This window comes from Rhea pennata, chromosome 17 (assembly GCF_028389875.1).
Source record: "Rhea pennata isolate bPtePen1 chromosome 17, bPtePen1.pri, whole genome shotgun sequence".
Classification (NCBI taxonomy): Eukaryota; Metazoa; Chordata; class Aves; order Rheiformes; family Rheidae; genus Rhea; species Rhea pennata.
Genome location: NC_084679.1, coordinates 537460 through 552923, shown reverse-complemented (window position 1 = coordinate 552923; position 15464 = coordinate 537460). Strand labels below are relative to the sequence as shown.

At 46.0% G+C, this 15464-nt stretch overlaps 1 protein-coding gene across 5 annotated transcripts in view; it reads right to left on the bottom strand.

The window, feature by feature from the left end:
• The window catches only part of TTC28 (tetratricopeptide repeat domain 28), a 225209-nt gene that overhangs the window by 36638 nt on the left and 173107 nt on the right, over window positions 1-15464 (bottom strand). For all 5 annotated transcript variants that reach the window (XR_009960137.1, XR_009960138.1, XM_062589806.1 and 2 more), the window contains 6 exons: window positions 10631-11972; window positions 9037-9560; window positions 7285-7394; window positions 6722-6851; window positions 6033-6251; window positions 4013-4178 (listed from right to left, as the gene is read on the bottom strand). Coding sequence is in view for 3 of the 5 variants with exons in the window: in XM_062589806.1 (XP_062445790.1) it covers window positions 4013-4178; window positions 6033-6251; window positions 6722-6851; window positions 7285-7394; window positions 9037-9560; window positions 10631-11972 (2491 nt within the window). In the remaining 2 variants the exon portion in view is untranslated. The remainder of the gene's footprint in view (window positions 1-4012; window positions 4179-6032; window positions 6252-6721; window positions 6852-7284; window positions 7395-9036; window positions 9561-10630; window positions 11973-15464) is intronic.

Sequence of the window (15464 nt, the reverse complement as noted above, 5' to 3'; positions counted from 1 at the left end):
CTTGGAAATACAGCAGAGGAGCAAAAGACAAAGCAATTAGAGAATACTATCATGGAAACGTTTTTGTGGAGCCAACATCTTTTATTGGAAGCGACTGACTTTTTTGAGCCAATTTTACCTATCACTGCCTAAGTGATAGGTATCACTATCACTAGTGATAGTGCCTATCACTAAGAATCATACATGATGCCAGGAGTGGCATCAGGTCTTCGCTGTCTTTGGTGGGCCTAGGAAATCTGAATTTTTCACTTTAATTAAGATAAATCAAATGGTCACTGTAAGGTGATGTGCAACCTGTTCCTCACTCCGGCATGGAGTCGGGTGCCACCACAGGATTGCCAGGCTTGGAAATCTGCTCCTCACTCCAGCATGGAGCTGTGCACCACTGTGGGATCACTGGGCTTGGAAAGTTGCTCCTCACTCCAGCATGGAGCTGGGTGCCGCTGCAGGATTGCTGGGCTCGGAAAGCTACTCCTCACTCCAGCATGGAGCTGGGTGTTACCACAGGACCGCCGGGCTTGGAAAGCTGCTCTTCACTCTGGCATGGAGCTGGGTGCTGCTGTGGGATTGCTGGGCTCAGAAATCTGCTCCTCACTCTGGCACAGAGCCGGGTGCTGCTCCAGGACTGCTGGGCTTGGAAAGCTGCTCCTCACCCCAGCACAGAGCTGGGCACCAGCCTCTGCAGAGACAGCAGCGAAACACGAGCCCAGAGAGGCACTAAGAAGCTAAGGTAAACACTCTTCACTCACGAAGCCATCACAAAGCTCCTGGGCCAGGACCGACCTGCACTACATGGGGTGCAAATCTACAGACGAATGACTTTAAGAGCCACTCTGCATCTTGGCAGCACCAGCAATGACCCAGCATCCAAATCGGAGACACTCAAAGGCCACCCATCCCTGCCACAGAGGCAGGTTATCACACAGCTACCTACCAGGGACACGGCCCCGCAGCACCTTTCCCTTAGCTGCTCCAGTCCAGGCTGCCCACCAGCCTCTCCACCAAGCTTAAATGGAACAGTAGTGCTGTCTCATTATGGTGATTTTTCCAGGACAGTCTTGAGCACACTGCCCCAGTCACCTGCTGCAGCAGCCTAAGGCAGGAGAGCCAGGAAAAACCTGATAGACCTGTCCCACAGAGCACAGCCACCTTGCCTGGCCCATGAGCATGGCCCCCTCAGAGCATGGCCACCTTGCCTGTCCCACAGAAGGCCACCTCACTCACCCCATGGGGCTTCCTCCTCCTGTGCCCACCAGCACCATGAGCCCCATCCAGCAGCACAGAGCCCTGCTGGCCTGAGGCACTGGCAAACAGCAGAAGACCAGGTCTGAAATGTGGTAAATCCACCCTGGATTAATGCTGCCAGCCAGTCAGATACAGCAGCCACAGTTCACCTTTCCGTCCCGAAAAACTCCCAGCTCTGCACCTGTATGAACAGGGGTGGACGCTGTTTCCCAAAGAAGAGCAGACAAGTGGCATTCAGTTCTTCATCTACCCTTATTAATTAATCCTCATTAGTATAAGAGAAGCCATTGGGTTTCCACAACATGCTCAGACCGTCCTGCCTCTCGGCGCATGGCTGTCACTGCCTGGGCACACTGCCAGCTGAGGCTCTCCCATGGCCCCACGAGAGCCAGTGTTGCCTCCCAGGGAAGCAGCGAGGCTACAGAGGCCTCAGAAGTCAGGCACTAAGTGTGCAGTGTCGATTCTTGCCTCGTAATCCAGTGCTTGTGCTAAGCCGCTCAGCACTAGCTCCTGGAACTAATCCTCCAGCTGGCCTGAGCCCAGGACCAGGCTCCCGGAGCAGGGGCCGGGATGAGGGCCTTGCACATGCGCTGCCCAACTAGAAATGCCAGAGTCTTGGGAAGTGGAGATGCACCTGCACCCATGGTCTGTTTGATACATACCTTTCCCAATCCTTCACAAACTCAGCCACTTTTTTTAATAGGGAATATATATGTGTTAGGCAGAGCTTTCTTTTCAGTTCCCTCAAGAAAGGTAAAAATGGGAGGTGTGGCACCACAATCTGAACCCTCAGACACATTCAGCATCCCATCATAGACCCTCCTTCTTTAATTCACTTTGAAATTAGTGAAAATGATGAAAGCAATCTCCAGGGTCTAAGTTCAGCATCTCTGGTGGTGGCTTCCAGCTTCCTTTGGGCAGCCTGGTGCTCCCATGCAGGCCAAAGCTCACCCTCCTGACTGAGGACAAGTGTCTACAGCATTCTCAGGGCTACAGCAGCATCAAGCCGACTGAAACCAATTTCATTACTCACTGGTGCTGGGGATGCGTAATATAACCAAGTGTCATGTTTCCCGAACCCCGAGGAGAGAATTAATTTGTCTTTAAGAAATTGGTGCAAGACCTGGGGAAAGCAACTGGGAAATTCGGTAACATTCTGTGTAGTTGAAACACCTTACGGGAAACTGCAGGACTAGGCTTATGTTCTTATTTCAATCCAATGGCAAATTCTAATCCTGTCAGACTGAAGTGTGAACATTAGGGGCAGGAAGCCAAGGACATCACTGGTGAATAGACTACAAAGCACATCTTGATTTTATTGATGCATTCTGCACAACAGCGATCTAACTCACATCATTGCAGTGTCAGGTATGTGACTGTACCTACTGCTTACAGTAGCTGTCACAAAAGATAAACAATGATTTATTAGAAGAGCTGCAACAGTTCCCCTACTGCCCACAGAATCCTGAGCACAAATTAATTCTAGGATCAAGGCCATCATTTCCTCTTTCTTGGTCAAAATTGTTACACGGAGACCTGTTTATTGTGTGCAGCTACCACTGCCCCTTAGGAGTCTGCAGGTAGCTCAAAGAGGGCAGATCTGAGCTGTGGTAACCTCTAACAGGGTGTTAATGATTAGGGATGAGCAGTGTTGGGGTGGCATTGTTAATGCTTTTGCTATCACAGCTAGATGAGGAAGAGGACATTTATCCACAGCCTCAGGGACTCAAGAGTAAATTGCTCAAAAATCTCAGTGTTGTAGGTAAAGGGGCAAATGCGGAACAGCTTCAAAAAGACTGAAACATGATATAACCTATTCACATCAATTTTGGGGGGAGGTGGAGTTCAACAACCCAGCCAATACATACCTATACTCTCCTTTACATTAGTAGTAAATTAGACTTGCAAACTGCCAGTGTGTTACTAACCCACTCAAACATAGCAATTTATGACTACGCAGCAATTTTAACAAGCTAAATTGCACCACATCCTTTACACTGTGTGATTCATTCACCAAGAATGTACGAGGACAGGGACATCTCTGACTCCTACTTTTCAGAAAGAAGCAACGACTTGCAAGTATCAGCATAGAAAGTAAACAAATATTCAACCAGTCAGTAAATCGAAACAAATACCACAAGAGTTCATAAGCCTGAGCTCAGGACAATAGGCAACAAAGCCTAAATTTGGTTATTCATAATAAATACACAGGATTAAAAAAAAACAAAACAAAACAAAACAAACAAAACACGAAGACAGATAATTGTGGGACCTATCTGAATAACGAATTGGAGTAAATCTCCTACCTGTTTACTGAAATTCATCAGATGGATTAATTCACTGTGAATTGTTTACTCAGCTTTAGCTATGAGGAAACATACTTGGAGGGGGTGAAGCAGGAGAGGAAAACCCTATGGTATTTGCAATGCCTTAGGAATAAACCTTTGAAGAGGAATTAATTAGATTTGTATCTATAAGTAGAATGGAATCTGCCCATATAAAACTAGAAAAATCTGCCTCATTTTCCAATCTATGGGCTCATTACCCAGTCTATGGGTTCAAACCTTATTTGCATGTGCATACACAATTATTTGCCAGAAAAAATGGCCATGGATTTAAAAAAAAAGCAATTTTGTTGTCACTGCATTGAAAATTTGCCGTCCTCTGACTCAGTTCTCAGACTTCTCAGCCATTAGCTCACCCCAGACTGTTACGAAATTACTTTCAGGTGGGGGAGAGAAGCAAGCTGTTAACCCTCCTAACTTACCGGGTATAGTAGGATTCCACACCCAGGGTTTCTCGCACGCTGGAGATGTACAGTTCCAGTGCTGAGGTCGTTACTGTTTGCAGAGCCATGCTGTTGGCTTCAGGGAAGTCCCCAGCATTCTCCGTGAGGCTGTCACCCAGATAATACTCGTGAAACTTCAGGATTCCTGCAAGGCACCAAATCATGAGGTTATTGCTGCAGGGGAGGGAGAGCCTTGCCAGTGACTGCCCAGGGAAGTGTTACAGTCCATAGCATTTGGCAACTGGGGCAAAGCAATCTGTGCCATATCTCCACAGGGTTTTTACAGCATTCTGTATTATAGCTTTGCTTTTAAAATCTGTTTTTGCACTTTGCAGATGATGGCTCAAAGGTATGAAGGCTGAAGAGTGCTTTTATGAGACGCTCAGAAGGCACTTGACTATTGCAGCAGCCTCATATAAATTTTAGAGCAGATGTTTCTTACAAGCATCTACCACAGTAACTCACATTTCAATAGCTGCACATTAAAAATATCTATTAATATTCTCTGATCATATAAATTGCACAAAGCTCAACTATTAAACAAAATTATTATTACAGCAGAACTTCCTCATGTCTCACAAAGATTTCATTTCACTAATTCACATGAAAATACATTATATACAAAGAAAGAAAAAGGTGGATTAATGTATATTAAAAGTTAGCATTTCACAATAGGCAAACCAGATAAAGGGCACTCACTATTTTAGCAAGAATTCAGCTGTTACTGCAGATAAAACCTTCCTTCACTCAGACTGGCATATCCTTCCTGATATGATTAATTCTACAGTACCACTGCCCTGTGATCAACAGTAAAAGGCTGCTCTGGATGCCCTGCTTGAACTGACAACATAAATTATTAAACCTGTTAACAAAAGCTGGGGAATAAAGAATAAAGCAATTCATTCCACAGCAAGATTGGCAAATACAGTGAAAGACCCAGTTAAGAGGTTCTGCGGGCACAATCTCAGTGGGATAAGGAAGATCCTAGGCTGCCACAAAAGCTACTCTCTCCATTTATATCAAGGAAACTGAGAAGAAATCATGATGACTGTGAAGTCTGGTGGCAAATCATGTACTTCTAATCAATATAATTTTAGTGCACTTAATTTAATTTCAATACTATAGAACTATTACTGTGCAAACTACAGGACTAAAGAGGCAGTTAGTGTCTGGATGCATGGCACAGTGACACCATCTTACCCTTATACACGCAATACTGGAAAACACCTCAAAACCCACATCTTCCAATGACTGTTATCTCATCTGAAATCAGGCATTTGTGAATGCTTGCTTCCCTTCCCAAAAGCATTTTCAGTGCAATTGAAATTAGTGCTTTTTATCTCTTTAGCTTTGTCACGGTGAAGGCTTATAATTATTAAATTATATCCAGAAAGAGCTCATGAGAATTTACAGTCATCACTTTATTAGATAATGAACAACATCTGCCTCCAAAAAGCAATCCTCTTCAAATTAATCCTCCCTGCTCCTCTATGATAAGTGTTTCCACATTCATATGAGCAGAATTCAGAGGATCAGACAGTTCAATGGCATATCAGGATATGGGGAGCCCTTCTGTTCTCTGGAATCCACTTCAATTGATAAATGTCAAAAGCTTTTGAAGGTATAAGGCACAGAAATGTAATTAAAGTAGGGATTCTTATGCATATAAGAGTCTCACAGAGCCAGCATACTAGGAATCTCATTACTGCTCTGTACTGCCCTGTGGGAAATGCATAGCGTGGAGGTTGAAAAATAGAAATATTAAACACCTGAAACATTTCCCATCTCCAGGTGACTGTCAAAGCTCTGAATGAGCACTTCTATCTGAATATTGCCAGAGCTATACCAACAGTTGCCAGTCTCCAGCTCCAAGTTAAAGGACAAATTCAACCCAAAGGGCTCCCTCCCACATTTGTTCTGGTCCCACATTTATTCCTGGCTGCAGGATTCCCCCTTTGTAAGGCTTGCTCATAGGCTCTCACCTTCGAAAGGACCCTACCTGCCCCAGGAGCCAGCAGCCAGCTGTACAGATAACCTGCAGCCAGTGAGTAGTAGAGAACAAGTCCCCTCTGGCCATTCACTGTCTCCAAGACTTGATCAATGGTTACTGGAGAATAGGGATCAGAGTCCTGCTGTCCAGTCTGGCGTTCCACAAGCAGATCAGCAAAAGCCCTTGTTCGTCCTCTCTCTGCCACTGCTAAGGCTTCATCATGGTGACCTAAAAAAAAAAAGAATTGTATGTCAGCAGATAAAGCTTGCCCTCAGACCTCACACTAATGTGGTCTGCAGTGTGCTGTGGAGAAAACAGGGACAGCTGTTATCCCAACCAATACTAAAATGTGAGGAGGTAAGGTAACTTATGTCTGGTAACGTAAGAAAGTAGGGTACTTATGTCTGGAAACACTGGTCTCTGCACTGGAATATTGTCCCACAGGTCATCTCGGCTGCAAGCACTCACATGATGAACAGGAAAATGAGTCACAGAAAGGAAAGGGAATGGAAAATGAAGCAAGAAATCCCTGCAACCCAAAGCAGAACATCCCTATTCCTGTCCTGGCAAACAAATGTTACGCTGCCTGGGGCAGGCAAGGACTGAAGACAGTATTGTGAGCTGTATCTCTGAAGCTTCAATCAGTCTCTGGTGTGGGACTGGAACTCAGAGTCTTAGCATCCGATGGCACCCCTTACCAAGGCTGACAAGTACTCGCTGCAGGGCCTGATAGGAGGATGTCTGCAGGTCGAAGAGTGATAGCTTGTAATCTGTACTCAGCTGCACCTCGTGTCGGATGGTTTCAAATAGCGCCGAGGCCCGGTAAAGCTGGGAGGAGAAAACAGCCATGGTGATTTTCAGCCTTACAGACACAGCACATACACCACTGGCTGTAGGAGCAGGAGTCTCAGGCAAGGGAGGTTTGCCCCAAACAGCCACTAGAGGTGGAAGCATCCGACGTAGAGAAGAGGTAACTTTGGAGCATGCAGAAGCGTGAGCTAGGACCAGGCAGGGGCCAGAAGCATTCAACTATCAACACTTCAGTTTAGGGCAGATGCGTAACAGGCAAGTCATGGCATTCTTGGGAGGTAGAACCAAATTAGCCAGAGCAGTGCTGTGCATGAGGCATCGTGCATGGAGGACGTAACACAGGAGGACTGGAAGTACACAGAGCTGCAGTGCCCCCAGGATGCACTGAACATTTCCTCTCTTGAGGATTGGAGAAGAGAAGCCAGCAAGCATGGGGCAGACCACAGCGTACCTGGTGTTGAGACTCCTCCAGGTTCCCACTCGCCCAGAGGGAGAGGCCCAGGCCATGGCGGATTTTGGCTTCATCTTCTCTGCGACCCAACTGCTCTGCCAGCCTCAGTCCTGAAAAGGAACCAAAGTGAGCGAGAGCCAAAGGAAAAGTTGTGGCTTCTGCACCAGGGTGAGAGCATTTCTTTTGCCTCAGCCTGGCAGGGCTACCAGCTTGCAAAGGAGCCCCTGAGGGCCTCCAAGGCTTTTGTCTTAGGCAGCCATAACTGCTGAGATGCAGAGTGCTGGGACACTGATGAGGGCAGTGGCTGCTCTGCATAGTTGCTCTAACACTTGAATCTGCACCAGCACCAGAGGTGCCTAACCAAGTAAGAGAGCACCGGGAAGAGGAGGGAGCATGGATCAAGACCTGCTCTAAGTTAAGTTAAGAGAGCAGTCCCCTGAGACACACAGTAAGGCCCAGCCAAGAAGTTTTGATTTTACACCTTAAAAGCCCTTTAGACAATCAAAATCATACTAAGCTACAAAAATTGCCAGAGAAGGGACCTCTTGCTACATGTCTTGTTCTCACTTCCCACCAGCTCTCCCCAGCTGCTCTTCAGCCCTCTGGCAGCCCCTGCATAGTTTATTTACTGAGCCAGAACAGCCAGCTGGATTCTGCCATGAACTACTTGGAGTTTTGTTTCACTTCCAACAGCTTTCTCTGTGTCATCCTCCATTCCACCACGCTTCAAACCTCCTGCCTCTATGGGTCCTGCTGACAACACAGACATCTCCTAATGTTCACAGCAGATTTTATACAGGCTGGGAAAGAGAAGCCCTGGCCATGACTGCAAAGCTTAGCAGCAGCTAGCATTTACGGACTCCTTTCAGGAATTTTACATCACATCAGCAGAAAGAGATGTATTTAATTTCTTCCCCTCCAATTTAATTGAACTTTCTCAGCATATTGGAATCCTGCCAAGATCAGTTTCAGGAAATCATGATTAACTGACGTAATTAATCTTACAGCTTACAGATTCATATACTTGATCAGCCATCACCTTGAACAGATGCTGCTTCTACACTGGACTCTAGCTGCAGCAGAGGCTGAGGGCTGGTCCTGGGTAGGCACTCAGCAGCAGGCAGATGGCTTCCAGATTTTTAGAACTGTGCCTACATCACCACTCCATCCAAACACAAGGTCTTACCACTCACAACTTAGAGGACACTCACCTTCCCGGTCTCATTCCCACTTTAGCTTGAAAAGAAAAGACAGGAGGCTAACAGCAAAGTGCAGCTCGGCACTCATCACTTTGGGACTACTCTCAAGAGTAGATGTGTCCAGTACAACCTGATGTGACTATCCCCAAGCCAGCACCTGGTTTACAGTGTTATGGATACAGAAGATTTACACTCTCTAGGCTCAAACACAGTCAAGCTTTATAAAGGGGCTCCAGCAGGTGAAGTCTGGATTCAAGTTCAGAGCTAACTGAAAAGCCCCCAGGAGGCACAGACTGTGCTTTGTCCTCAGGATACCAGCAAGACACTGACTGATGCAGTTTGCCATCTATAATAACTTGTATGGCACAGCCACTCACACAAACTTTCAACAACAGCTATGGATATCTGCAGGAGTCTTTGCATCAAATGCCACTCTCAACACATCTTTTAATTCCACGTTCACACTATTTCATGTCTATCCTTTTCTTCAGATTTCCCTCCTATTACCTTGCACCTATTGTTACATGCAATGTTGGGTAATTCAGCCTCCTACCTTCTTGCAGATACATCACAGCCTGAGAGTAGTTCTGCAAGGCATGATGAGTCCTTCCTAGACTGCTGTAAGACATGGTTTTGGCTACTAGGTCATTCATTTGTGCTGCAATGCTGAGATGTTGTTCCTGATAAACAACTGCTCTCTCATACGTGCCCAGGGACTCATAGGTCAGGCCCAGGTTCCCATAGGCCCGGCCTTGACAGGTGGGGTTGTTGGTCTCTTCTGCAATCTGCAGGTCTAGCTGGTGATACTGCAGGGCTGTGTCGTACTCTCCCATTTGCTGGTAGACTCCACCGAGGCCACATGCAGCATCGCTCTCCAGAGCTCGGTCCTTCATCTCCCGAGCAATGTTTAGCTGGCGCTCCAGGCAAGAAATGGCTTGCTCATAGTTCCCCAACTGGCTGTGCAGGCTTCCCAGCTCCCCATAGGCTTGGGCTTTGTTAAATGCTTCCCCTAATTCATGTGCCACCACAAGCCGCTTCTCAAAGCACACCAGAGCCTGCTGCAAACTCCCCATAGCCCTACAGAGAAAGAAAACAGCAACATTTATTTTACCAATACTCACTTGAAACAAAATACTTTGTCACTTCCTCCAGAGACCTCATCTCCATGGCCACGTCAAACCTTCTAAGCACAGACCAATGTTCCCCTAAGAAGCTATCCCAGCACCTTTGAATCTACCTCCTTCCTTTGCTACCCTAAACATTCATAGCTCTAAGGGCAGAAACATGACAGCTTCATTATTTGAGACTAAATTTGAGTAACACAGACTAAATTAGTTTCTTCTCAGCATTCAGGACTCTGTTATTCAGTCCTATGCCACATCTCCATACATATTTCAAACAGTCACACAAACACATCCCATCCACAACACAGTGCATTCATCTGTCCTCATACTAGACACCAACCTGTCACACCTCCCCGTTTGGTGATGAGTAACATAGGTGAGTCTGCACTCCTCTGCTTGGCTTAATCTCCACCACATATCTGCACAGTCCCTTACAAGCTGCCCAAGTTCCCCTTTTGTATGCACACTTCATCCCTACAACCTACATCTCCCACTCTGTCACACTCAAGTCCATCCTTATTCACCTTTGTGCACTTCCACATGCTTCCTAATTAGCATGCACCCGTCCCCACACTGTGTAGCAGCAGTGTCCTGTGCTGGTGCACACGTTGAGGCCTTCGTCTCACATTGCAGAGGGTCTGAGACATGTATCTCATGCTCCTCCTTCTTTATTGCACCTGTACTTTCCCTCTATACACCAACACATATACCACAGATCCCTTCCAATGAACACACGTTCATCGAACAACACACACAGTCACTGCCTCTTCCCTATGCGCACATCCCTAACAACCTACTGGCTTCCCATGTCTTCATGAACTCTGGCACAACTCACTGTTTGAAGCCTGAACACCAGATGGGCTCACAGGCACTCACTGGACCAGGGCCATGCAGGCTATGTGCAGTCTGCAACACTTGGCATTACTGAACAACAGTCGCCTTTCTGGGTGCTTTCTCTCATTCCATTCCATTGCTTTTCATTAGAATACATAATGCAGTGCTCCCGCCTCACATGCTCATTACCTGTGTCCATTGCCCAGGCCTCGATAGGCCTTTGCCTGATCTTGCATACGGTTCAAACTTTGAGCCACAGACAGGTACTGTTCATAATACTTTATAGCTTCCTCAAAATCTCCTAGAGCTTCATAACAATCTCCCAGGTTCCCATACGCTCGGCCTCGATCTAACACAGATTCATTTCCACTGAGCTGCTGCAGCATGGCCAGTTGTTGTTCAAAATAGCCAATAGCTTCCTCCATGATGTTCATGTTCATCTTGGTAATGCCCATGTTACCATAGACTTGGGCTTCTATGCTAGGGTCCTTCAGTTTCTGCCCAAGCTCCAACTGTTCTTCATAACACTTAAATGCCATGGTGTACTTCCCAAGTGACATATACACTGCAGCAAGGTGACCATGTGCTCTGCATTCACCTGGCATTTCTCCCAGCTCCTGGTACACCTCTAGTTCTTGCGTATGGTAGCCTAAAGCCTTGTCACACTTCTGTATCATCCTGTATGCAGAGCCCAAGGCTGCATAGGCACTGGCTTCCAGTCTTCTGTCTTTAACATGATGGGCTAAGCTTAGCTGTTGTTCATAAAATTTTATTGCACCATTTACATCTTTCTTACAGACAAAAATATCCCCCAAGTTCCCCAGAGCTCGGAATTTGGCTTGGGAATTGTTCAGAGACTGGGCCAGGGACAATAGGTACTTCTGACACTCCTCTGCTTTGCTGAAATCCATCAAGGCTTTGAAGGCCAAACCGAGGTTGCAATACGCTTTGGCTTGGCTCAGCTTGTCATGAAGATCCTTCGCTAAGGCAAGATCCTGCTCATAGTACTTTACAGCTTCTTCATAGTTTCCAAGACAGTAATGGGCATAGCCAAGGTTATGGCAAACTTTCCCTTCCCCTTCCATGTCCTGCAGCTCTGGGGACAAGCGCAGGTATTGTTCATAGTAAGGAGCTGCCTGTACATACTCTCCTCGTGAGCAGTGGAAGTTGCCCAAATTGCTCAGGGCCCGTGCTTCACTCTGGATATCTCGTAGTTCCCGAGCAATGTTGAGGTGATTTTGGTAGTGCTGCAGAGCACGGTCATGAGCACCCAACGCTTGATAGGCAACTGCTAAGTTCCCATGTGTGGATGCCTGAGAGGCACGGTCATTCACTTCCATAGAAATCTGCAGCTCCTGCCGATGGTACTTCACAGCCTGGTCATACATGCCCAGAGCATTATAAGCGTTGCCCATGTTGCCATAAGCCCTGCCCTGGGCAGCATAATCACTTAGCTCCTGAGCTATGGACAGATGTGTCTTATGTAGCCTCAGTGCAGAATCATAATCACCCTTCATCTGGTGGATGATTCCTGGGGGGAAAGAGAAACAGAAACAGGTTCAGCAAAAACACTGCACCACCTTAACCCTTCCACATCATCTAATTATGCCAGGACCTTTCTGCAACCCAGCCCTCAGCATCCATGCTCTGGACCCTTCTCCAAACTCTCAAACCCAGACATCCCCACCCTCTCCCCACAGCACCCTGGCTGATAATCGGCACAGATGACGCAGAACAATCTTTCTCAAATGAAGGGGCTCCTGGTGCTGAACAGGCAAATCCCAGAGGTGGTTTTCTATTGCACATGAAATGCATATTCTCCACAACAACTGGACAATTTGACCCTATGCAATGCCCATCCTCTTTCTGAATTACGCTACCATTTTTTCTCTTCAGTGACACCTGGCAACTTTAGAACTACACATTCAAATAGCAAGAACACTGCAAAAAAGCATTCATCTTTCAATTTCACTGAAATCTCCCTGTACTTGTTATAAGACATGGGAACAGCAGCTCTAAATCTAATTTCTGTGTATGATGCAGTACTCTGTTATCTTTTTTGTCATATCCTCCATTATGAAAGTCTTCCTGTGGCTACAATCCTAATACAGTCAACCTCTCTTCGAAGAAGGCTTTATCCACACCTGAGGTATCCACACCCTCTAAGTCTGCAGTAACTGGAGATAGTTAATCGTTACTGCACACAGTACTCAAGATTAAGGCCAGTCTTCAGTTTATGTAACTGTTTTACAACAATTTGTGTTTTCTCCACTCTGCTTCTCATACTTCTTCAAACTTCAGACTACACACATATAGAGGCACACGGTATCTCTCCACTTCCATGCACACAATACTACATTTTTCATCCAGAGCATGGAAGGAAGGAGAAAGTATGTTGAATTCTGTATCAGAGGCCAGGCATGGCTCTGGACACTCTCAACTCACTCTCATGGCCTTTATCTTAGACCAGCATAGAGAGGTCCCTTAGGGAGTCCCTCCAGTAGAATATAAAAGATAGTCCTTATTCCAAATCCCATGGCACCACTGAGGTATCCTGAATATCAATAACATCTTTGAGGTGTTGTGGCCCCTGTCACAGACCTCTAAGCTGGCAGAGGTCTACAGGGAAGTTCAGAAATGCCTGGATGCTTTGGAGGCACAGTCCTATTCACTATGCTTGAAGATGTGGAAGCAATAATTAAAATAATCTATGCTAAGGTGTCTCAAAAAGGCAAGCATCTTTCCAACCGACCTGATAAAAATGAAAAAAATATATTGAATTACAGCTTACACAATATTGATCAACAAAGACCAAATGTGGTAGAACTTCCTGTCCACACAAAATGCTCTCATACAGCTGCAGCAGCACAAGAAAGATGTGGAGATGGTGACCAGGAGATGCATCTGGCTGAGCTCATTACTAAAATATCTGTTTGTAGCACAGGTCTGAACTCCTGAACTCCCACATGGCAGTCAATGCTGTGACTTGTGCATTAATGAAACTCTGTGTTTGCAGGACATGTGGCTCCTTTGAAAATGCTCAAGAACAGGCCTGGAGTTCCAGGTGCTACTGAAGGAGGCACCACATAGCACAATTACCTGATCCTGAAAGACAACTTCAGGTGCTTCACTGCCCCTAAAATAAAATAATTTCCAACTTCTGACTTCATATCACTATGACCACGAGAAGAGATGTGCAGGGTCAGAAGGCAGCTGTCTTCCCTAGTCACCAGTAATTGCAGCATGCTGTGACAGGCACCGTACTTCAGCCCCTTCTTGTTTTGTACTCATGAACAGAAACATGAAGATAGATGGCTTTCCAAGTGAGGCTGGAACACAATGGCTGAAATTTGCTTCCCCGAAGCAATTTGGACAACACATGCATTTTTTAAATCCATGTAGGACTGAAAATCCAAGCTCCGTTATGTGAACATGAACATTCTGGCTGGATTATCTGTATTTCTATCACAGCGAGTTATTCAGAAATTCTACTCACTTTCCTACTACCACAATGCTTCAGGACAAGGCAATTTAGAAAACAGGAGCAGAATGAAAAAGGATTGAAATAATGGACACTTGGTTGTTAATGACAATTCTTTCCTTTTTTCTCTCCCTCTCCTTGCACTGTATATTGCAATCAAAGCTACAGACCATAACATGAGGGACTGGCTTCCTGGCATCTTTAGTTAAGCTCCGAGCCAACTTTTGTCCTAGCTCTGCTGCAGCCCTGAGGCTCTGACTGATCATCTTCTGCCACTAAACCTCTGGCTGACGTGCACTAACACTTCACTCTGATAAGGTAAGGGAAGGCAGCAGGAACAACAATTGGCTAAATTAGCTAACTGACCTTCTTACAGGGATATCAAGTGTGCTGTAAGCCGTCAAAGACAAGGCAAGTATTTTTGATGCTCCCTCTCCCACCCAGAAACATGGCCACTCCAGGGCTCAACAACACAGCTGCACTGCAGCGCACACAAATTGTTAAGAGGAAAGCACCGACTTCTGCAGGGAAACACAAAAGGTAATTACAAGGGATGGAACTGGGTCTGGATGCTAAGCTAAATAATTTACAGACTGCGGAAAAACAATCACTGCAAAGGTATCCTGTTGCTTTAGGAACTGTAAGAGATGGAAATTAGCTACATTTCTCCCTTTAAAAAGCCAGAGGTTCTCAAGCTGGAAGTGAGCAGCACCAACACTGCTTCAGGAAGAGGCTTAAGCTCCCCAGCTCCATTTCCAAAACACTTTGTTTTCCCTTCAGCCAACCTCTCGCTGTGCCTTGACTCTGCGAGAGCCTGTCCCACCAGCGCAGGCAGCCAGGCCCTTCCCAGGGTGACACAATGCAGCAGGCCCTGTGCACCAGAGAGCTAAACATACGGCTCACGGAAAACCACATCCGAAAAACCCAAAATATCTGGGTTTTCCAAAATAAAGGAACTAGTAAACAGTCCCTAACCTCTTCTTACTAAATGGACAGATTTTTCAAGGAGCTGAGACACAAAGGTTCTCCACCAGAGCCGCTGTCTCCTTTGAAGAATCAGGTGTGGGAAAGCAGTCAGCTAGCAGTGTCACTGAAAGGGATGGAGAGAACAGAAAATAGGTTAAAAACAAACAGGGGGGTTCTGACTGCCTCGACAACCCCTGTTTTGGTAAGACGCACTGTTCCCTCACACATGCACAGGGATGCACATGAAAAATATGGTAATTAAATTTACCAGCACTTCAGTAAAGCATCCAGTATTGCCTCATATGGGAAATTATTAATTAAGAGTCAGAAGGCAAGAGATCAGGACAAACCTTACTTAATGTTCTTACTGGCAACATTGGCACAAAGGAAGTGAGTGCTACAGTGAGATCTGCTGATGAAACACAGTCAAGAAGCACAACTAGTACAGAGGAGGATTGGATTATTATGCAGGAAGGATTGGACAAATCTATGTACTAGAGAAGCAAGAATGGGGTGATGAAATTCAAAACTAAAATGCAAAGACATGCACTTTAATTTATGTATGTCCACTAAAGA